The 23,726-nt window shown below is 41.6% G+C and overlaps 1 protein-coding gene across 1 annotated transcript in view; it reads right to left on the bottom strand.

Annotated features, from left to right (window-relative positions):
• The window catches only part of agpat5 (1-acylglycerol-3-phosphate O-acyltransferase 5), a 41,044-nt gene extending 18,803 nt beyond the window's left edge, over positions 1 to 22,241 (bottom strand). Inside the window, exons 1-3 of the mRNA XM_003215441.4 lie at positions 21,804 to 22,241; positions 13,561 to 13,630; positions 12,921 to 13,036 (exon numbers count right to left, since the gene is read on the bottom strand). Of these exons, the coding sequence (XP_003215489.1) occupies positions 12,921 to 13,036; positions 13,561 to 13,630; positions 21,804 to 22,025 (408 nt within the window). The 5' untranslated portion in view covers positions 22,026 to 22,241. The remainder of the gene's footprint in view (positions 1 to 12,920; positions 13,037 to 13,560; positions 13,631 to 21,803) is intronic.
• Positions 22,242 to 23,726: the final 1,485 nt, after the last annotated feature.

Genomic DNA, 23,726 nt, shown 5'->3' with positions numbered 1-23,726 from the left:
TGATATAATCCTGTTCAAGGCCAATACTGTTACAGTTTCTTAATTATAAATGGCTCCTTTTGTAGGGCTCATTCTTTCCTGTATTTTTAACGTCTTTTGCAACATTTCCCAGTAAGACATTATTTTTAAATTTCATCAGGGGGATTTACCCATAGAAATGGATGAAGAAACACTGGATCTTATTTTGAATGGAAACATCCTTCCCCCAATGACAAAATGTCAAAACTTAGGGAAAACACCTCATAAGAGCCCTACTGGGCACTCAGAAAGTTATCTTAGCTGTGGGGAGAATTTCAGGGAAAAAAAGAGAAGAAAACAGAGAGGAGAAATAGTAAGCAGAGACTTGGACAGAGGCAGTCTGGCTTGACCTGTTCCATAAGTGCTGGTCATCTGTTCTTTCTAAAACCAACTGAATAAATCCTATGCTTTCAGAGTCAAAGCTGTAAAGTTCTTACACAAATAAAATAGGCAGCAGTGGTCTGGATGCAGGGATGGGTTGGATGAAAGCTTCTTAAATGAAACTGAATCCTGCAAAGGTGTGCGTGAGGTATGGACTTTGGAGACTTTTGCTGTCCTGTATGGTGTTGCATTCCCTCTGAAGGAACATGTATGCTATTGGAGGTATTCAAGACTCATAATTTTCTGTGGAGTCTCGAGTAATCTTTATGACAAGGAAGCTCTAACATCAACTTGTGTCCTTACTAAGAAAGGGACAGTGACTTATATACTGGCATTATCTGGATCAGTATAGCACATTCTGCATGGGGTTTCCTTTGAATAACAACAACAACAACAACTTTATTTTTGTATCCTGCCTCCATCTCCCCGAAGGGACTCGGAGCGGCTCACATGGGGACAAGCCCAGTATCAACATAAGTTAAAAACACAATCCATAAATTAAAAACAATATAACAATATAAAATGAACAAGATAAAGACATAAAACAACATAAAACATATCAAGTACTTGAAAACCTGGGCATGAGTACAATATGTGTAGAGTGAGCTTATACAGAACTCTGAATCAGGCTCAAGAATAGTATGGGGACGATCAGGGGAAGGCGGAAAATCTCACTGAAAAGAGTTAACAAACCTACAAGTCTGAAGGGCAAGGATAAAGTGCAGTAATTGTAAACAAGCTGGGTAACTGGCTTGGCTATTCACTCAAAAGCGTATTGGAATAGCCACGTTTTGAGGTCCTTATGGAAGGTGGCCAGCGAAGGTGCCAATCTGATCTCCCTGAGGAGTTCCAGAGCCAAGGGGCCACCACTGAGAAGGCCCTTTCCCTCATCCCCACCAACTGCACTTGAGAATGAGGTAGGAGCGAGAGAAGGGCCTTCCCGGAAGATCCCAAGGCCTGCATGGGTTCATAGGGGAGGAGGCGATTACGGAGATAAGCAGGACCTGAACCATTTAGGGCTTTGTAGATAATCATCTGAACCTTGAATTGGGCCCAGAATTTTATCGGTAGCCATTGGAGCTGCTTGAACGGGAGGGTTGACTGCTCTCTGTAGCCTGTTCTGGTTATCAATCTGGTCGCTGATCTTTGTACCAGCTGTAGTTTCTGAGCCGTCTTCAAGGGCAGCCCTATGTAGAGCACATTGCAGTAATCCAGTCCAGAGGTAACTAAGGCATGGACCACCATGGCCAAGTCAGACTTCACGAGGTACGGTTGCAGGTGGTGCACAAGTTTTAACTGTGCAAAAGCCCTCCCGGCAACCGCCAACACCTGGGCATCAAGCATCAGCGCTGAGTCCAGGAGGACCTGCAGTCTGTTGCCACCCTATGCCCTGATCGGCTGTGCAACTAACTTGGAGGACCTCTGTCTTGTCAGGATTAAGTTTCAGCTTGTTAGCCTTCATCCAGTCCATCCAGGCCAAGCACTGGTCCAGGATCTGAGGGGCTTCCTTGGAATTCAGTGGAAAAGAGTAGCAAAGTTGAGCGTCATCTGCGTAGAGATGGAACTGAACTCCAAAACTCCGGATGACCTCGCCCAGCGTTTCATGTAGATGTTAAAAAGCATGGGGGACAGAACCTTGCGGGACCATACAGGTCAATGGCCAGGGGTCCGAGCAGGAGTCTCCCAGCTTCACCAACTGGGAACGGCCCTCCAGGAAGGCACGGAGCCATTGCAAATCAACGCCCCCAATACCCATTCTGGAAAGGCGACCCAGAAGGATACCATGGTTGATGGTATCGAAAGTCGTTGAGATGTCCAAGAGACCCAGCAGGGTCACACTCCCCATCGAGCTCTCTACAGAGATCATCCACCAAGGCGACCAAAGCTGTCTCCGTCCCATGACCAGGCCTGAAGCCAGACTGCGACAGATCTAGATAATCGGTCTCAAGCAGGAATCCCTGGAGCTGCGAAGCGACCATCCGCTCCAGCATCTTGCCCAAAAAGGGGAGGTTGGGAATTGGCTGATAGTTGTTTAATACAGACGGATCAAGGGACGCCTTCTTCAGGATTGGTTTAACCAATGCCTGTTTTAAGGCAGATGGGAAATGTCCCTGATCCAGTGAGGCATTTATGATCCTCACAAACCAACCTCCCACTGGCAAGTTTTATTAGCTAAGAAGGGCAAGGGTCTGAAGCGCACGTAGTCGCTCTCACAGCTCCAAGGATCCCCTCGACATCATCAGGCTGAAGAATCTGAAACGAATCCATTAAAACTAGACAAGCAGGTGCCTCGGTTACCTCCTGTGGTACTGTGAAACTGGTTTGGAAGCAGCATCTGATTTAGGATGCCAATATCTTGAAGGATCAGTGAAGTATGTTATCAAACACAGTGAGCCCTTGGTATCTGCTGGGGTTTTGGTTCCAGGACACTGGCCCCCTTTTTTAGGACACAAAAATGTGTGGATGCTCAGGTTCCATTGGCACAGTAAAACAGTATCTCTGGTATCAGTGGTTCCCAACCTTTGGGTCTCCTGGTGTTTTTGGACTTCCCACCATTCCTAACTGCTGGTAAGCTGGCTGGGATTTCTGGGAGCTGAAGTCTAAAACACCAAGTCCAGACCCAAAGGATGGGAACCACTGTCTTATATAAAAGGGCAAAATCCATGTTTGGATCTTTGTTTTTGATTTTGGGGGGGGGGGGGCACAGACATTTTAACACTGCAGATAGTAGGATCCATGGACGTAGAATTCAAGGATACAGAAGTCCAGCTGTGTACTATTATACCGCAGTAGGGTGAACTGCAGTAATTGTCTTTAAGATACCAAGTGACCTTCCAATCTATATATATATAAATGAGTAATGGTGTCTGTCCCTCCCACTAAACAACAAAAGTACAAGCCCCAGAACCTAGAAATTTGGCAGCACAATCCACCATCCTTGCCCCTACATTCCGACAACAGAAAGAAAAGAAAAATAAAGTCCTAATTAGAGGGAGAGGAATAATTGTTTTCAGCCAATTGCTGCCAGTTAGAAGGCTAAGCTCCACCCACTTGGTCTCCTAGCAACCTACTCAGCCCAGGGGACAGGCACAGTTAGGCCTCAGGCCTCTTCCACACTGCCTATAAAATACAAATTATCTTATTTGAACTGGATTATATGGCAGTGTAGACTCAAGGGCCTTCTACACAGCTATATAACCCATTTATAATCTTATATTATCTGCTTTGAACTGGATTATCTTGAGTCCACATTGCCATATAATGCACTTCAGTGTGCATTTTATTCAGCTGTATAGAAGGAGCCTTAATATAATCCAGTTCTAAGCAGATAATATAAGATTATAAATATACAGTAGAGTCGCACTTATCCAACATAAACACCCCGGCAGAACATTGGATAACTGAATATGTTGGATAATAAGAAGGGAATCAGGAAAAGCCTATTAAACATCACATTCCCTCACGACCCTATCTGCTACCAAACTGCCATACATGTCTATGCCAGGCATCCTCAGAGATTAGGAGATCTGTTTGAAAACAGACAGGTGGGATGTTTATTTCTATCTCAGCAATGATATCCAGGATGGGACAACTCTTATCTGTCTGAGGTAACTGTGAATGTTCCACTTGCCCAACTTGATTACCACTGAATGCCCTTGCACCTTCAAGGCCTGCCTACTTCCTGCTTCAGAGAGGAATCCTTTGTTGGGAGATGTTAGCTGGCCCTCAGTACATCATGTCTGGAATTTCCTGATTGCTCAGTGCTGTTCTTTAGTTAACTGTCCTGATTTCACAGATTTTTTTAAACACTGGGAGCCACATTTTGTTCATTCCAGGCAGGCAGGAACCATCCAGGCTTTGAAGCTACAAGGCTATTCAGTGCCAATTCCAACATTCACACTTGCCTAAAGCAGACAACAGTTCTTTCTTCCACCCTGGTCATTCCACAGATATATCAACCCCACTTCCTTTTGTTACAACACATTTCACAACCTCTGAGGATGCCTCCCATACACGCAGGCGAAACATCAGGAGAGAATACATTTTGAACATGACCAGGCAGACCACAGAACTCATAGCAACCCAATACAAACACAAACAAAAATAATAAAATTAATACAAAAAACCCATAAAAATAAAATACAATAATACAATAAAAAAGAAATAAAAATAATATAATCAAATAATAAAATATAATACATACAAATAATAAAATAAAATAATAAAACACAAATAATAAAAGAATAAAAAATAAAATAAATACAAATAATACAATAAAAATAATAAAAAACACTAAAAAATAATAAAAAACACTAAAAATTAATACAATAAAATACTATAATAACAGAAAATAACTAAAAATAATACAAGAAAATAATAAAATATAATAAATAAAAAGATAAGTTACAATAAAATTAATTTAAAAATACAAATTATGTCAAATAAAAATTCCACAACAATTGTAACCAATACCACCACCACTTTGCCACAGCAACGCGTGGCTGGGCACAGCTAGTTAATTAATATATTGTATAAATCTTGAATAACTCTAGAAAAGGCTACTTGAAAATTACTTTCTAGACCCACAAAGGTTATTATGGCCATTTGCTCATGGCATTTGCTCATGGCCACTGCTTGGCAATAATAAACAAGCAATTTTTTTCCTTTCAGTGTCTCTTCTTTGTAGTGCTCTGCCCATTTTTAAAACTATAATGTTGAGTGTTTCAGATGTTTGCTGATGACACCATTGTTTGCTCAAGCTATTCCCTATCTTATCTTTGTGAATACAGAACTTTGTTTGAGATGTACTTTGTTTTATCAGTTTGAATATACTCAATTTGAATATCAGTTTGAATATATTCATAATGTATATTCAAAACATGTGTTCTGAATATACCTTTTAGACATTTCATGATAAGCAGCCTAGAAATGATAGTAAATAAGGAAAGCAGATCAGAGCTGGCATCCTGTTGGTGACATATGTAGGTATAATTCGGAGTTATCTCTGCAGAAGAAAGCACCTCATCTGCCCTTATTCAAGCAACTGTGGCTACTAATGAGCTACAGGAAGGGAAATCCAAAACAGTCTTGAAAAATTATCAAATGCAAGAATTGTTAAAAGATACAGGGCCCTTTCACACAGCAATATAACCCAGAAAATCATGGCAGAAAATCCCATAATATCTGCTTTGAACTGGGTTATCTGAGTCCACACTACCAAATATTCTGAATCAAAAAAGATAATGTGGGATTTTATTCAGCTATGTGGAAGGGGCCCAAAAGGGGGCAATGGATGTGGGGCATAATCGAATGGAACAGTGGGTCTCAACCTGTGGGTCCCCAGATGTTTTGACCTTGCTTCCAGAAATCCTAACAGCTGGTAAACTGACTGGGATTTCTGGGAGTTGTAGGCCAAAACACCAGGGGCCCCACAGGTTGAGAATTATTGGAATAGAGCAATGAGAGAGGGATAATGGAAGGAGATACAAATTGCTATTTTAAAAATAATCAATACAGAAAGGTCTATAACAGGCATGGGCAAACTTGGGCCCTCCAGGTGTTTTGGACTTCAACTCTCACAATTCCTAACAGCCTATCAGCTGTAAGGAATTGTGGGAGTTGATGTCCTAAACACCTGGAGGGCCAACGTTTGCCCATGCCTGATTTACCAGATCAGATCCAAAGCTTCAGCATGTTGTTTGTAGCATGGTCAGCCAAGTCTAAGGGAAGCACGTAAGTAAGGTGTCTGTTCCTTAGCAACTGTTATTTGGAAACATGTTGCCTCTCACGTACAGCCATAGTAACTACTAGCCAGTAATGAATTTATCTAATTCCTTTTGAAGCCATTTGAGCTCAATACTGCTTCAGAGCAGAATAAGGAGCAGAATTCAAAACGATCTTGACAGACTAGAGAGATGGGCCGAAACTAACAAAATGAAGTTCAACAGGGACAAATGCAGGATACTTCACTTAGGCAGAAAAAATGGAATGCAAAGATACAGAATGGGGGACACCTGGCTAGACAGCAGTACATGTGAAAAAGATCTTGGAGTCCTTGTGGACAACAAGTTAAACATGAGCCAGCAATGTGATGCGGCTGCTAAGAAAGCCAACGGGATTCTGGCCTGCATCAATAGGGGTATAGCGTCTAGATCCAGGGAAGTCATGCTCCCCCTCTATTCTGCCTTGATCAGACCACACCTGGAATACTGTGTCCAATTCTGGGCACCACAGTTGAAGGGAGATGTTGACAAGCTGGAAAGCGTCCAGAGGAGGGCAACTAAAATGATCAAAGGTCTGGAGAACAAGCCCTATGAGGAGAGGCTTAAAGAACTGGGCATGTTTAGCCTGCAGAAGAGAAGGCTGAGAGGAGACATGATAGCCATGTACAAATATGTGAGGGGAAGCCATAGGGAGGAGGGAGCAAGCTTGTTTTCTGCTGCCCTGCAGACTAGGACACGGAACAATGGCTTCAAACTACAGGAAAGGAGATTCCACCTGAACATTAGGAAGAACTTCCTCACTGTGAGGGCTGTTCGGCAGTGGAACTCTCTCCCCCGGACTGTGGTGGAGGCTCCTTCTTTGGAGGCTTTTAAACAGAGGCTGGATGGCCATCTGTCGGGGTGCTATGAATGTGATTTCCTGCTTATAGGCAGGGGGTTGGACTGGATGGCCCATGAAGTCTCTTCCAACTCTACTATTCTATGATTCATGCTGAAGAGCTATTTTCAAATTTATCAGAAAAAGAATTGAGAACTACTCACAGAAGTCAACAAAAGAGACCCAAGATTTCAATGTATATGGGACTGGGCAAATGTGTATGTAATACATTTGCTCAAAAGAGAGGGAGTCCTCCCAAAAATAAGGCCAAGGGGGATTGAGGATTTTTAGTGTAATAATTATATGTAATAATTATAACATATTGTATATACATATGTGATGAGTCATGGGCCATGTAGTCCCGTTTCTGGCACTGTTGTGCCAGATGAGGAGGAGAACTTGGGTTTTTCGCCGTTTCAGTCAGAATTGGAACTTTCCCAGCCAAATTTGGAAACCTTGCACCTGCAAGAGATTTGTCTTCCAGAAGTCTGTCAAACAAGCCCTGAGCCTAAATCTCCTACGTTTTCCCGCCATGATTTTTGTAAACAACAGAGAGGAGTCGATCAGGCGTCTCGCAGGAGTGCTAGGATAGCTGCTAAACATTCAGCTGATTAAGCCTGCTTCCCATGGGAAAGTTTAGGGAGTCATGCATCTGGACTCAGAAAATAGCTTTCGTTTCTGGTTCTCCAGAGAACTGCTCTTGGGCGGGAAAACGGGACCCTATTTAGGTGTTTTACCCACAAAGGGATCTTGCGGAGTCAATTCGTCAGCAACCGGAGTAGCGTGTGTGGACAGCTACTCCGCTTCCAAGCCTCCGTTCCTGTCGCCAAGCCTTCGTTCCCAGCTTTGTTTACTCCACGAATCCTGCCTTGCTTTCTAAGACTCAGCCTCGTCTTGTTTCCCGGATTTTACCAAGAAATTACCACGGATCTTGCTCTTGTTCCTTGTTTCCTTGTTGCCTTGAATCAAGCCTCGTTTTTCCAAGAATCAAGTTACTTCCTAGCCTCGCTCAAGTTTCATGGACTAAAAGACCTTGTCATCTCCCCTCACTTTGCCTGGCAAAGTGAGTGTTTCGGTTATTGGATTACAACTTTGGACCTTAATATTTCATATTGGACATTGTTTCTTTGGACTAATTTTGACCTTTCCTGAAAGGTCTATTTCTGGACTATTTCATACACTTGCTTTTATTAACTTTATATATTCCTTCAATAAAGATATTAGTTAGATTCTGGCCTCTGTGTATGGTTATTGGTGCTCTGCAACCTGGGTCGTGACAACATATAATATTCATAATATTATATTGTAATACGATATAATACTAATAATACAATATAATAATATTAATTATATATCATATTTTACATGTAATATTACTAATAATATTACAATATGTTGATACAGTACAATATAGTAATTTGTTACCAGTATTGTACTATACTAATATAATATTGTATGTAAATTTAATTTGTAAACCGCTCTGAGTCCCCTTCGGGGTGAGAAGGGCGGCATATAAATGTAGCAAATAAATAAATAATAAATAGTGAACACAAAACATTGACTATACAAGGGATGGGGGAGAAAACAAGGCTGGACAGGAGTGGAACACAGTAGCTAAAACTTTGAAAGGTATCAGTTTACATTGCAACAATTTTGTTGCACATCTCTACTTGCAATCTATTCTCCCAAATGGGAGACAAAAACAAACAAAACCTTTATCTTTCAGAAATCGTTTCTACATAACCACATGATCGAAGAGAAAAGGACCATTTTCTTCTGAATTCTAATTGGGTTTATAACATATAATTAAAGCCAGACTGCCAATCTTTAATTACTTTGAAAATCTTACATTGCATTCCCATCTTTGTCGTGGACAACTACTGTTTTATGTTGATTTGTACTATATTGTTATATATTTTTTAATTTCATGGATTGTTTTAACTTATGTCGATGTTGGGCTCGTGCTAATGTGAGCCAACCCGAGTCCCTTTGGGGAGATGGAGGTGGGATACAAATAATAATAATAATAATAATAATAATAATAATAATAATAAATTATTAAATACCATGTGCTAAACATAAATACCATGTGCTAAACAGTCTATCTGCACTTTACAATTCGCATAATTGGGGCGCCTATTTAATATGACACTCCTAATAAAAAGTGAATTTGAAAAACTATAGGTTAATTCAAGTATTAATAAGAGATTTAGAAATAATCAAAGGGGGTGTTTTTGGAAAAAGAAAAGATTTTATTTGAAAATTGCTTCTCTTGTTTGACCCCTTTAAGGCTACTTTCACAAAAGCTGTTACAGTGCTTATATCCAAGTTGTTATCCTATACGACAGTTAGGTTAGTTAGAAGTAAATTCCGTGGAAACCAAGAGTTTCCTTCCAAGCAAAAATATTTTAAATGAAGACATACATTTTCCAATCTGTCAGACTAGTATAATGTTATTCAGCCCATTTTAAGCTATAACTTTGCCACAACACCACTTCATCAACTACATCACATATGCTGTACTTGTCTGTGAACATTACTATTTTATGCCATAATGTATTTCCAAAAAACAATCAGTATTTTTAGTTCTAAAATATTATCTCACCTATAATTTAAGGACCTGTTTTGTAGACCAAACAAAAACAAATATACACAAAATAACAGATATGTTTACTACCACATTTTCCTGACTTGTATTCTTCTTTCTGCATATTCAGAATATATGCATATTTCACAACAGGATGTTTATTGGAGGTAGGAAACATGCATTCCATCACATTTCTGCAAGTAATTGTCATTGGAAAGTCCTGAGTGTGAATGACATCACTAGCACAGCATCAACAGGAAGAAGAGGAAGTGCTTCGTGTTTTGCAGGATTTAACGTGACATGGAAAATAATAATTAAAAAACCCATCAGTGGGAAGCATAGCTGTTGTACATCCTTTTTCAATACTGTAATAACCTTTTCTTCAATATCCTTTAGGTGTCATTATTCAAATTACTAACTGTGGCACTGAATTATTCAGTCATAAATTTCCCCTATTTGCTACTCCCTCTGCTGCATGGAAAGCATCCAAATGTTTTTCACAATCACGTGTCCTAAAGGAAAACCTAGCCTTGATTCATATAAGTCATTACCAAAGGCAAGGCTCAACTGACCACTATGCCAACTACGGGGGGGGGGGGGGGGGATCCAGATTACCTTGAACACCTAAAAGGAATAAACAGAAGAAACCCTCAAAGGCCAGTTAGTAAAACTATTTTGTGAGGCTGCTGAGCTGGAGGGAAAAACCTTCTAGTCAACATCACATAATAACATATGTTGGCAATCAGTCACCATGCCTCTTGGCAGAGGGTTACCAGCCTGGTGAGTAGGCCAAATCTGGAACTTATGGAAAATCTGGAAAACATGGTGCTGAACTGGATAGGCCCTTGGTCTGATCTCGCAGTGGGTGTTTATGACCTTCATTTGATTCTACCTACCTGAAAAAACATTCATGCAATAATTTCCCTACAACTGCAGCAAGGAGGAGAGCATGGCCTCAAGACAAAACCAAATGCTTCAAAAACTACAAGATATTCTCAGAACTGGGGTGTTGTGTGGTTTCTAGGCTGTATGGCCATGTTGAGCAGCATTTTCTCCTGACATTTTGTCTGCATTTGTGGCTGGCATCTTCAGAGGATCCAACTGAAGATGCCAACCACAGGTGTAGGCAAAATGTCAGGAAAAATGCTGCTTGAACATGGCCATACAGCCCCAAAATCACACAGAAATGTGAATAATTGCTTACACATGGATCAGATTGATGATGCAGACAGACAGACCATTAGCAGGAGCTGCCAGAAACTTGCTCCAACAACAAACACTTCCACATAATTAGTAATGAGTACCCACTGCATGAATACTATAGAATTAAATGGCTCTTAGTATTGAAGTTTCAAACATTAAAGTTGAAAAGGGTTATTCTGAGCACTAGAAATAGCTTCAGTGGTATTACACAATGAGAGCTCAGCCACTCCCATATTTAACTTGACATACAGTTGAGACCTATATGAATGAATGGGTAGTAGAACAAAGATTTTCCAGGGTTCCTCAGAAGTGAGAGGAAAAAAGAAGGGGTTATCTATTTGATGAATATGCAGATGGGCATTCATTAAGCAATGATATGAAATATGCAACCCATACCCACTTTTGTTGCCTATAATCAGCATTTTGTAGTATTCATTCCAAAAGGTCTACGTTACAGGACTACGTGTAGAGAAACTGACTTTTTTGACATTAACTTTTCTCGCTACTTATAATATATGGCACCAATTCAGATACGGAACCACCTCATTTAATGAGAAATACTATCTTCTGAATATCAACTACTGTGTCTATTGGAACCAGCTCACTAGATCACCCTGACAGCCTACTAGGATGAAATTCACACAAAGCTCAACTAGAGGAGCAAAAAAAGCAAAAAGGAAAGAAAATAAGAGAAGATAAAAATATATCTAGGCAACCCATTAATTTGGGAAGGGGACTTATTTTAATATGAATTTTCACTATGACAGAGAACCAGAATCTTTACTTTTACTATAGGCAGGCATTTTTTGAATTATGTTTGGGAGCTTTACCTTCCAGAATTGTTAAAGATAGTGGGCATTCAAGGTATAACAGTGATAGTATCCCCCAAACAGCATTTTACTCATATTAGAAGAAAATCAGAATTAAATATGTAGGAAGCAATATTGGCTATGGGATTCAATGAACTAAATGCGAACTTTCAGATATATGGCTACAGTACAATCCTAAAGACACTTACTAGAAAGTTAGTCCCACCAAATTCAACAAGGTTGAGTCCAATGGGAGTTATACCCTAGATTTCTATCTTCTAACCTCTTTCCTAGATGTAAACCACTGTATTTAATATGATTTACTTCTAAGTAGAGCCCCTGATGGTGCAATGGGTTAAATTCTTGTGCTGGCAGGACTGCAGACCGAAAGGTCAGCAGTTCAAATCTGGGGAGTGGGGTGAGCTCCTGTCTGTCAGCTCTAGCTTTCCATGCAAGGACATGAGAGAAGCCTCCGACAGGATGGTAAAACATCTGGGCATCCCCTGGGCAACGTCCTTGCAGACAGCCAATTCTCTCACACCAGAAGCGACTTGCAGTTTCTCAAGTTGCTCCTGACACAAAAACAACAAACAACAACCCTTCTAAGTAAATATAATCAACATTGCATTTTAAAGCATTTTTCAGAGGAGTGACTACATTTAGACTTTTGTAGCAAAGTAACAAGAAAATTATGGTGCATCTTAGGAATCAATAAATACATTAAGGCACAAGCTTTGTAGGACTGCAGTCCACTTAATCAGGAAAACGGCATGAAGTGTCATGTCATATTACAAGCACATTTGGTTAGTAGGTTGAGTTGGAAATAACTGTAAAAAGTTATTTTTGTATTTCATTACTGTTGATCTCATTTCATCCCATGAACAAATTCTTGTGAATTAGTTTTCAAAGTAGCCATGTTAATCTCTTGCAGCATAAGGAGCCTAATATAAAGTAATATATTTCTTTGTTTACTTGATGAAGTGGACTGAAACCCATGAATGTTAAAGTCATAATAAATGGATTCTTCTTTAAAGTTACTCTTCAGCATGTGGGACACAGGCACATCTATTCCATTCTAGCAGCTGTCCTATGTTCACAGATTTTCAGTTGATAACAATGGTAAACCAGGCTGAAAGCCAAAGACACCCATGTTTTTTTTTTTAGCATTCAAATAAAATCACCAACTAGGAAATACAAAAGCATTTGCACACATTACTTCTATCTTGCTACAGTTCTTTATGTGGATTGTTTTACTGAAGCTAATGGTAATGTGACAAAAATAAGCAATTAAGCCATTGTTTGATGTAATATGGGAAAGTTACCTGAGAAAAATACCACCCATACAAAGGAAGCCATTTTAGCCCATCTTTCAAAACATATCGAACGTGTCCGAGAGCATTTTGTCTGATGGCCAACATGTCTGCTACAATCCAGTCAACTGCAAAGCCAACAGAAGAAATATATATATATATATATATCCATGATGTTTTGAAAAGTCAATATTATTATGTTCCATATCTTTTATTTTTAAAAGATCTTTTTCTAATGATATATCACACACTGACAATGAAGCTCCTTGAAATGTAGGAGAAGCTGTTTCCAAAATCACATTCTTTTATTTCCCTTTTTACTATTTTAATGTCACCTTCCCTTGAATTCCTGAGCTTTCACGTTTTAGATATTCTACAATGCCGAATATCCTTTATCCTACTGCCAGCATATAATATATCCATACTTTTGAGTATATGACTTGGACAGCCAATACATATGGAAACCACTGAGGAAGTCTGAACAGAGTTAAAAATTGATGTCTGATGTTGGTCCACAATCAATGTGAAGTCACAAATATTAAAGCCTTATTGTTAACCACGCCCAACCCCTTAATTACAGAACTCAGGCCTTGATTGAGATATATTTTCTGTGCAAGGAAGTTTACTATATGTAAGCAAACTGTATACAAACCTGTACACTGATGGTTCGATATATATATCACATTCTCTTTAGTTTTTGGCAAATCACCATATATAAATATCTAGAAGAGAACAAAGGTACGTGGTTAACTAAATGATATAAACATTTCATATAAACTCTCAACACTTATCCAAGAAAAAAATAAGTGTCATTTTAACAGACTAATTAAAAATGGAAAGCAGGAATATAAATTACTCTCTAATCATTCAAGTGACACTAGACTGGTCAGTATAACTATCTATTAACACAAGGATCAATTTGAGCATAAATAGCTAAACTTAAAGAATGCAGGGTTTAAATGATTTGTTTATTTTATAAAGATAAACCCATTATAGTAAACTTAGGGGGGGGGGGAAACACACCCTTTTTTGCAATAGTATTGCATGTCTATAGTAATGTTATATGCAAAAACATGATATAGTCCTTTCTGTTATATATGCCTGTGTGTGTTCATGTCATTTGTCAACATATAGTGATCCCATGAATTTAATGGAGTTTTTTAAGGCAAGAAATACTCAAGAAGTGGTTTTGCCAGGTCTTTTCTCTGACGTAGCCTATAGCACCTGTTCAGTAGCCTGTGCTTCTGTTCAGAAGATTTCACCTTGCTTTCTGTCCCTGTGATCACTGGATTTTGAAAAAAAAATGGCTTGTTGTGGAAACAAGGACTGGAGATAAAGCTCCAGTTGAGACACCTTTTCCCCATGACATCTCTTTCAGGAGTGAATTTCCCTTCCGAGGGGTAGATTTCTCTCACTTCTTGTTGTCTCACTTTTGTCATTTCTAAGTGGGATGTTCATAACTTGGGGACTGCCTGTATACTCATGTAAGACAGAACCCCCACAAAATTGAAAAACAGCAAATAAAAATGTGCTCTTTTAATCTGAGAGAATACCTCATGTATTAGTGGAGGGCAGGGTTTGAAGGCAAAATTGTGGATTTTGATTTAACCCATGGGTAAGCTGTGGGTTATTCTACAAAGAGAGGAAGTGCCAACAATGCCTCATGGGACCAGCTGTCCCTGCCATTTTCCCACCCAAGCATTCAGAAAGGTCAGAAGTCCTGCTGCTGTGTAAAGATCAGTGTCACAGCCCAGGATGGACTGAGCTTTCACCTTTTGCCACTTTAGACAGGGAAGATAGTTCCTTTTTGATAAGAATGGAGGCACAGTACTTACACTGATCCATGGATAAGGTACCCCAGATTTTTTGACTACAATTTCTAGACTTATATCTATGGTATATCTATTGGTAACTCCAGAGCCACATGAAAAAGGAAGACAAGAAAATGTCTCCCTGCTACTGAAAGTACATCAAATTTAGAAATTAATGTGTGGAAATGACACAGTAATGTACAAACGGTGAGAATACACGATGTTACATGTCAGCCGAGCATCCACATTTGCCCCACAAAAAATGGGCATTAGCTAAAAAGAAATTTATAAGATTTAAAGTTGGCTTACAGACACTGGCGCAAAAGGAGCCTCTAGCTCTATTGTGTAGTATCTCTGCCCGGGTCAGACTTTTACAGCTACACTCATCTTTTTAAAGCCAAAATAAAATCATACACAACCTGTATTACATATCAGCAAAACAGATATTTTTAACTATGTGCACGTGTTTGCTGTATTGGTTTATGCCCGATCACACAACAGCATCAGCCACAAGTGAAACAAGTAGAGAAGGGGGAGGCCAAATTCTGACCTGCAAATGTATGCATAAAACCAAATTCTCATAACAGTCCCCAATGAAAGGAATTATAGTTTTTTTCTAGATGCTGATGCAACAAGGGAACTGCTCTACCATGGTGGGAATGACCATCTGATTCAGGTAACCATCACCAACCTTCCACTCTACCATTACTGATTCCATTATGATCCTGATTCAGGAGTCAAGCTGCACATTTTAAAAAGCTGGTTCTTCTCCCAAATGGCAGAGTAAACTGTAGTGTTTTAAAAACAGTCTTAAAAGTCCTCAAGCAGCAAATGGGGATGTTTTCACCTTGGAGGGAGAGAACACCGAGTGTTCCAACAGGGCTAACATCAAGGTAAGGGCACATTATTATCCTGGGGGATTCAGCCAGTGCAATATAATTTGTTGCTTTTCCATCCAGATAAGTGTCTTGCCACTATAGCAGTTCAATCTTTCAGGAGGAATCCTGCAAAAGTGACTGGGCAGAGTGTACCAGCATCATATTTAGTGTCCATAAGCTGAAAGAGCTTAGTGTTTTGTGTGAACACAGCTGTAGAATTACACTGATAAATCTGGGAGCATGGAACAGGTCTTAAGGAAGGACTTTCAATCTGTGAAATCCCTTTGTGTAAATGAAAAACCCTTTTCAGTATTCGCTGCAAATCATGTTGTGGGAGTAGCCCACATAGGAGCCTACAGTTGTGTGTTTAAAGAAAACAATATTGTCCAAATATGTAAAACATTTGTTCCCTTTTGAACATGATTTACATAAGTTGCACTGACTGCTGGACAGGCCTTTTGTGTTGTCACTTTGAGTGGAGAGGCATGTGAATGCCAAAGAGGGGAAAAAAACTGGAGGACATTAAGCTGAAACTCATGAATGAGGGGAAAGGGATGAAAGCACTTGGAAGTACATAACTGGTCAGGACAACAGGATGCAGAGGCCTTTGACCTCTAGATCACCAGTTTCATTCAAGCCTGGTCAATGGAGGGACCATCTGACATCCGTTTGGTGGCCTCACTGAACAGAGGCTGAAACATCTGTCTATTGGCAACCACACTAAAATGAGCAGCTGGTTCTAACCACATTTTCCTAAATACATTTTCTCATCTGCAAATCCTATTTATGTTAACTGACCCTCTAAATTGGCAAGTTTAAAGACCAGAAATGTTTTGTATCTGCTATTATCCGAATTAACAAGGGTGGGAGGGCTGAATATAAAGACGGTGCAACACTTTTGCACTCCATATATACTTCCAAGATTAAAATACCTGGTATTTTATGGTATTTAGACCCATTTCTGCCAACCTAGCAGTTCGAAAACATGTCAATGTGCGTAGTAGATCAATAGGTACCGCTCCGGCGGGAAGGTAACGGCGCTCCATGCAGTCATGCCGGCCACATGACCTTGGAGGTGTCTACGGACAATGCCGGCTCTTTGGCTTAGAAATGGAGATGAGCACCAACCCCCAGAGTCAGACATGACTGGGCTTAACGTCAGGGGAAACCTTTACCTAGACCCATTCTATTACTGTATATACTCGCATACAAGTTGGCTCGTACACAAGTCAAGGGAGGTTTAGGGGGCAAAATTATTAACTTTGATATGGTCCGTGGATATGTTGGGGGTCATTCTGCAAAGAGGGGAAAATATCTCAGAAAACCAACTGCCTTTCGGTGCCACTGCATTTCCTTACACTGTGAATAAATTGAAGCTTAATCTAGCCAAAATAGAGGTGGTCCTGGTTAGTTGAAAAATAAATCTGAGAATTGGTATGCAGACGGTGTTAGGAAGGGTTCTGCCCCACCAAAAATGCAGGCTTTCAGTTTGGGGCACTCCTACATTCAGCCTGGAGGCCCAGGATTCAGCAATGACTGGAAGCACCTTTGCACAGTTAAAGCTTGTGCTCCAACTACAGCTGCTGGAAAAGAATCAGGAAATCAGGAAAAGTCAGATATGGACATGTGAACACATGCCATGTTTCCGTCCTGTTTCAATTATTTTAATACGCTTTATATGAAGTTGCTTTTGAAAAAGTGTTCAGAAACTTAAAAGAGTGCAGCCAGATTACTAAGTAGGGCTGACTATAGGGCACATACACTTGCCTTATTGCAACAGTTGCCAGTCTGGGCACAATTCAAAGTGCTGATTGTGACCTATAAAGCCATATACATATACATTTGAGTCCAGGCTATATGAAGGATTGTATTTGCCTTCAGGAACCCATTGAACATTGGTTGTTATAATATTATGTGATATTGTTTTATAGTTATACAATTTTACGTTATATGCTGCACACTGGAATGCCTTTGTAAGCTGCCCTGAGTTCCTTTGGGGAGATGGTGGCAGGATATAGAGGTTATTATTATTCTTATTAGATCCTCTGACGAGACCGTTTTCTGCCCCACCACAGTCCCAGGCTTGTTTGGTAGGAACAAAAGTGTCAAACTAAATTCCTTCCACAATATAGGTGCATAACATGTGGAGAGCAGGATGCTTAAAAGTACAAGTCCATTGTTTCCACAGCATAGAGCCATGGCAACTAAAGTGGTACCAAACTGAATGAATTCTACAGGGTCAAGCGGAAGATGAATAAAACATGGAGGGCAGCATGCTTCAAACTCCAGGGATCCAAAGCATTGAGCCATAGCAAACCAAATGGAGTTCAATCTCAATAATTTTAAAAGCATTTTAGATTTGCTTCAATTTCTGTTCTGTTTTAATGTTATATGTGTAATGGTTGATTGGTTATGTTATTACTTAAATTTGTTTATCAGTGATAATTTTAATTTTGTTATACAGTAGAGTCTCATTTATCCAACACTCGCTTATCCAACGTTCTGGATTATCCAACGCATTTTTGTAGTCAATGTTTTCAATACATCGTGATATTTTGGTGCTAAATTCGTAAATACAGTAATTACTGCATAGCATTACTGCGTATTGAACTACTTTTTCTGACAAATTTGTTGTATAACATGATGTTTTGGTGCTTAATTTGTAAAATCATAACCTAATTTGATGTTTAATAGGCTTTTTCCTTAATCCCTCCTTATTATCCAACATATTTGCTTATCCAACGTTCTGCCAGCCCATTTATGTTGAATAAGTGAGACTCTACTGTAGTTGAGAATTTTCTTTTGGGATCTGGGGGGTTGTTTATTTCTCTTTATTAGGGCATTCTGGCATTGAATGTTTGACATTTTTGTTGGAACCCACCCTGAGACTCTTTGGGGAGATAGGGTGGTATATAAATAAAGTACAGCCGCCCCGAGTCCCCGTTGGGGAGATGGTGGCTGGGTATAAATAAAGTTTTATTATTATTATTACTACTACTACTAGTACACTGTCTGGGAGTGTGGTGGAATCTCCTTCTCTAGAGGTTTTTAAACAGAGGGTGGATGGCCATCTGTCATGGGTGAGTTGATTGTGCTTTTCCTGCATGGCAGTTGATTGGACTGGATGGGCCCTTGGGGGGGGGGGTCTCTTCCAAATTGACATTCCAACTGCAAACCCAATAGCATTAAGTCATGGTAGTTGTAGCAGTATCAAACTGCATTAATTCTACAGTGTAGCTAAACCAGGGACAAGCGGAAGGTGGATAACATGTGGAGGGCAGCATGCTCCCAACCGCAAACCCCATAGCATTGAGTCATGGGAATTGCAGCGGTATCAAACTCCATGTATTCTGCAATGTGGCTGCGTCCAGAGTCAAATGGAAGGGCACAACAGATAGAAGGCAGCATGTTTGAAACTAAAACTCCTGGGGTGCCATAGCATTGAGTGGTAGCTGCTGTTGTGGTGTCAAAGTGCATTAACTTTACAGTGTATCTGCACCAGGGTCGAAATGAAGGTGCTGAACACATGGAGAGCAGCACGCTTCTGAAAGGCAAAGGACTCAAACTCACAGTAGCTCACGGTCCTCTGGATATAATTGAAAAAGTGCTATTTCTGATTCTAGGGCCTAAACAACACACACAATAATTGTCAGTAAAGAAATAGGGAGTAGGAAAAGTAGGAAAAAACAGATTATTGGATTTTTGTCATATAATAATTCAAGGCAGAGACCAATGTGGTTTAAGCACTAGACTCTTTTGGGAGACCAGAATTTGAATCCTCAGTCAGCCATGGAGACCCATTTGGTCATCATTGGCAAGTCTCTCTCTCGGCCTCAGAGGGAGGCAAACTCTTTTGGAATAAAATTTGATGATTCCATAGCATTAAGTTGTGGGAGTTATAGCGGTATCAAACCGCAAGCATTCTACAGTGTAGCTACAGTGGAAAGGTACAACAGGTGGAAGGCAGCATGGTCGAAACTACAACTCCTGGGATGCCATAGCATTGAGCTAGGGCAGTTCCCGTAATGGCAAACTGCATGAATTCTACAATGTAGCTGCACCAATGTCAAAATGAAGGTGCTGAACAGGTGGAGGGCAGCACACTTCCAACCACAAACATGATTCCATAGCATTGAGTGGTGGGAGTTATACTAGTATCAAACCATCCCAAGCACAGTTGGTGGGGACGAGAGAGAGGGCCTTCTCTGTGGTGGCTCCCCTGCTCCAGAATAACCTCCCAAAGGAGACTAGATTAGCCTCACCCTTCAATCCTTCCAATCCAGCCTAAAAACATGGATGTTTAAACAGGCTTTTGACCTCGAGTAGGCTGAAATGGGCCCATATGAGGTTGACACTCTGGCACTTTAGTTGTGAATCGTTGGCAGCTAGTTCTATCTACAGAAGTTCTGTGTTTTTAAAGTTGTGCTATTTTATGTTAAATACCTTGGGCACCCAGCGTTGCAGGTGAACTACAACTCCCAGAAAGAAAGGTCAGTTCCTCCTAAACTCCTCTAGTAATCAAATTTCGGCATATCTGGTCTGTGTGCCAAATTTGGTCCAGATCCACCAGTGTTTGGATTCACAGTGCTCTCTGGATGTAGGTGAACTACAACTCCCCCAAATCAAGGCGAATTTCCCTCAAAGACCTCCAGTATTTTTGCTGGTCATGGGGACTCTGTGTGCCAAGTCTGGTCCAATTCCATTGTTGGTGGAGTTCAGAGTGCTCATTAATTGCAGGTGAACTATAAAACCCCAGTACCTACAACCCCAAAATGCCCAGGCCAATTTCTCTCAAAACTCACTAGTATTCAAATTTGGGCATATTGGGTATGCATGCCAAGTTTGGTCCAGATCCATCAATGTTTGCGTTCATAATGCCTGCTCTGGGTGCAGGTGAACTGAAACTCCTATAAATCCCACCAAAGACCTCCAATATTTTTTGTTGGTCATTGAGGTTCTGTGTGCCAAGTTAGTTCTAGGACAATCGTTGGGGGAGTTCAGGGTACTCTTAGATGTAGGTGACCTATATATCCCAATACCTACAATTCCTATAAATCATTGTGAATTCTCTCTAGTATGTTCAGTTGCTGATCAATTCCTGTTTGCTGTGTGTCATAGAAAAGAATAGGAAAGGGTTATGGGAGAGGCAGTGAGCATAGTCATGCAAATTCCACATCAATGGAGAGAGTAAGAAACACTGGGGTGTCGTGTTGGAGGAAAAACAAAATCTAGGAGGAAATTGTGCCCGTATGAAAGCCTTCACTTGGGTGGTGGGCCGTATGATGTTTGTGTAGGCCATTGGCAGGGCTCTTGGACATGTTCACGGCGCTCTCTATAACCTGCAATGTCATTGGAGGGAGAGCTGTTAGTGTCTCTCAAGTAGTGATAGCTATAGCTGTTTGTGAAGGCAGGAGTTTGTCTGTGTAAGTGAGTGGTTCTCAACCTGTGGATCCCCAGATGTTTTGGCCTTCAACTCCCAGAAATCCTAACAGCTGGTAAACTGGCTGGGATTTCTGAGAGTTGTAGGCCAAAACACCTGGGGACCCCAGGTTGAGAAACGCTGGTGTAAGTGGACACCCCAGCCATATACATACATATATATTTTCACTTTTATTATGTGTATAGGTGTGTTGATAGTTGTTATACTTCTATACAACATTGCTTTAAACTCTTGTATCGCTTTATATTAAATGCTGCACCCTGGAGTGCCTTTGTAAGTCCCCCCACCAAATTCCTTTAGGGAGATGGTGGCGGGATGTAAATAAAGTTTATTAAGCATTCTACAGTGTAGCTTTACCCAGAGTCAAGTGAAAGGGTGGAACAGGTGGAGGGCAGCATGTTTCTGACCACAAACCCCATGATTTCACAGCACTGAACCACTGTAGTTAGTAGTGGTATCAAAGTGCATTCATTCTACAATGTAGCTGCACCAAGGTCGAAAACAAGGTGCAGAAGACATGCTTCCATAGCATTGAGCCATAGCAAACCAAGTGGCGTCAAAGTGCATTGATTCTAGCGTGTGGTTGTATCAGGGCCAAGAGGAAGGTGCCTAAACACGTGGAGGGCAGCATGCTTCCAACCTCAACACCCCAGGATGCCCTAGCATTGAGTGGTGGCAGCTGCAGCGGTCTCGAAGTGCATGTGTTCTCCAGTGTGTGTGCAGCCGGGGCCAAGTGGGCGAGGCGGCGGCGGCGGCGGAGTTGTACCTGGACTCCGGTGTAGTTCTCGAAGAAGAAGAGCACCATGCTCTGGTAGAGGGTGTAGAAGCGGTCGTCGACGCGGTGGTAGAGGCGGGCGGGCAGGAGGAGGGCGGCCAGGAGGCGCCAGGCCCCCCAGGCCACCACGTAGGTGGGCGCGGCGCCCAGCATCAGCGCCGCGGGCAGCACGTAGCGCATGGAGTACGTGTGCAGCACCAGCGAGAGCAGCATCCTCCCTTCTCTCTCCCGCTCCCTCAGGCGCCGCGGCTCATGCCCAGCCCTCCCGCCGCGTGGCCCAAGGGCAGCCCAGGCAACAGCATGGGGACCCGCTCGACCCGCAGGCAATGCCAATGCTGCTGCCGCCGCCGCCGCTTCCCCGAAGTCTTCACACAAGGAAGGCTCCCCAGCAGGCTCCTCCTCCTCGCGGCAGCGGCCGGGAATGAGACTTCCGGGGCCGGGCAGAGGGCGCTCCAGCCAATGGGCTGCCGCCTCCCTTTTGGAAGCTTTAAAGGCGCCAAGCACGGCTGCTTCCCCCAATGGCATGGCTGAGAGAGGACACTAGCCACCAGGCATGGGCAAACTTCGGCCCTCCAGGTGTTTTGGGCTTCAGCTCCCACAATGTGTTGGCGAAGGCTTTCATGGCCGGAATCACTGGATTGCTGGGAGTTTTCCGGGCTGTCTGGCCTTGTTCCAGAAGCATTCTCTCCTGGCAGGACTGTAGCGGGGGGGGGGGGGGTGTTAGGGGTTCAACACCCCCTCCCCCGAAATTTTTCAGATTATAAAAAAACCCTGTTTTACTCATGAATTTTAACTGGTTAACCAAATCCCCATGCTAAATCTATGAGACGCAAAACATTAAGAGTCCCTCCAGGCACTATCTCAAGCAGATATTGACAGGTTTGTAGCGGGTGTGTGTGTGTGTGGGGGGGGGGGGGGGGGGTGCTAGGGGTTCAACCCCCCCCCCCCCCCGAAATTTAAAAAAAAAAACCCGAATTTTTTTTCTGGCTACGGCCCTGATGGCAGGCACCCTCAGAGGTTGTGAGGTCTCTTGAAAACTAGGCAAGTGGGGTTTATATACCTGTGGAAGCATTGTCCACATCTCGTGTCTCTGTTTTTATTGCAACCCGTGAACAAAACATTTGAGAAACTTGCACACACCAAACAGCTTCCGAATACTATGTCCAAAGTAAGAAAAGAGGTACAAGGAACAGGGTTTTGGGGGTGCAAACTGGTCTTGCAAAGCTCTTGGCATCTGTACTTCCGAGGCTCAATTCTCTTCCTCTTCCTTGAAATCAAGCTTAGGTTGAATCCCAACCCCAACAAGGCATACGATCCCAAAAAGGGAGAGCAAAAGGGGAAGGAAGCTCAAAAAGGCGGAACGAAAGGTAAATAAATGAACCACATGCATATGGATTTCAATGGCTCCTCTGTACTGTATACCCTGCAGCTGTGGACAAATCTACATAGAGACCACCAAGTGCAGCAGCATTGCCCAAACACAAATCAAGGAACATGAAAGGCACTGGAGACTAGTCCAACCAGAGAAGTCAGCCAAGCAGAACCCCTGAGGAACCAACCTGGACACAGCAGATTATTGGAGAACACAGAAATGCTGAACCACTCTTAACAACCACCATGTCAGACTACACAGAGAAGCCATTGAATCCACAAGCATGTGGACAACTTCAACAGAAAGGAGGAAAACATGATAATGAACAAAATCTGGCTAACAGTATTTTAAAAACTCTAAAATCAGGACAGTAAATAAAGAACAATACTCAGAAAATAGAGGAATTACAGATATGAAACAATCAGTGCCAGCTAACACCTTCCAACAAAAGATTCCCCCAGGCAGGAAGCAGCCAGGCTTTGAAGCTACAGGGACATGCAATGCTAATCAAGGTGGCCAATTGCAACTTTCACACTTGCCTC

Source organism: Anolis carolinensis, chromosome 1, assembly GCF_035594765.1.
Source record: "Anolis carolinensis isolate JA03-04 chromosome 1, rAnoCar3.1.pri, whole genome shotgun sequence".
NCBI classification, from domain to species: domain Eukaryota; kingdom Metazoa; phylum Chordata; class Lepidosauria; order Squamata; family Dactyloidae; genus Anolis; species Anolis carolinensis.
This window is presented reverse-complemented; position numbering and strand designations above follow the sequence as displayed.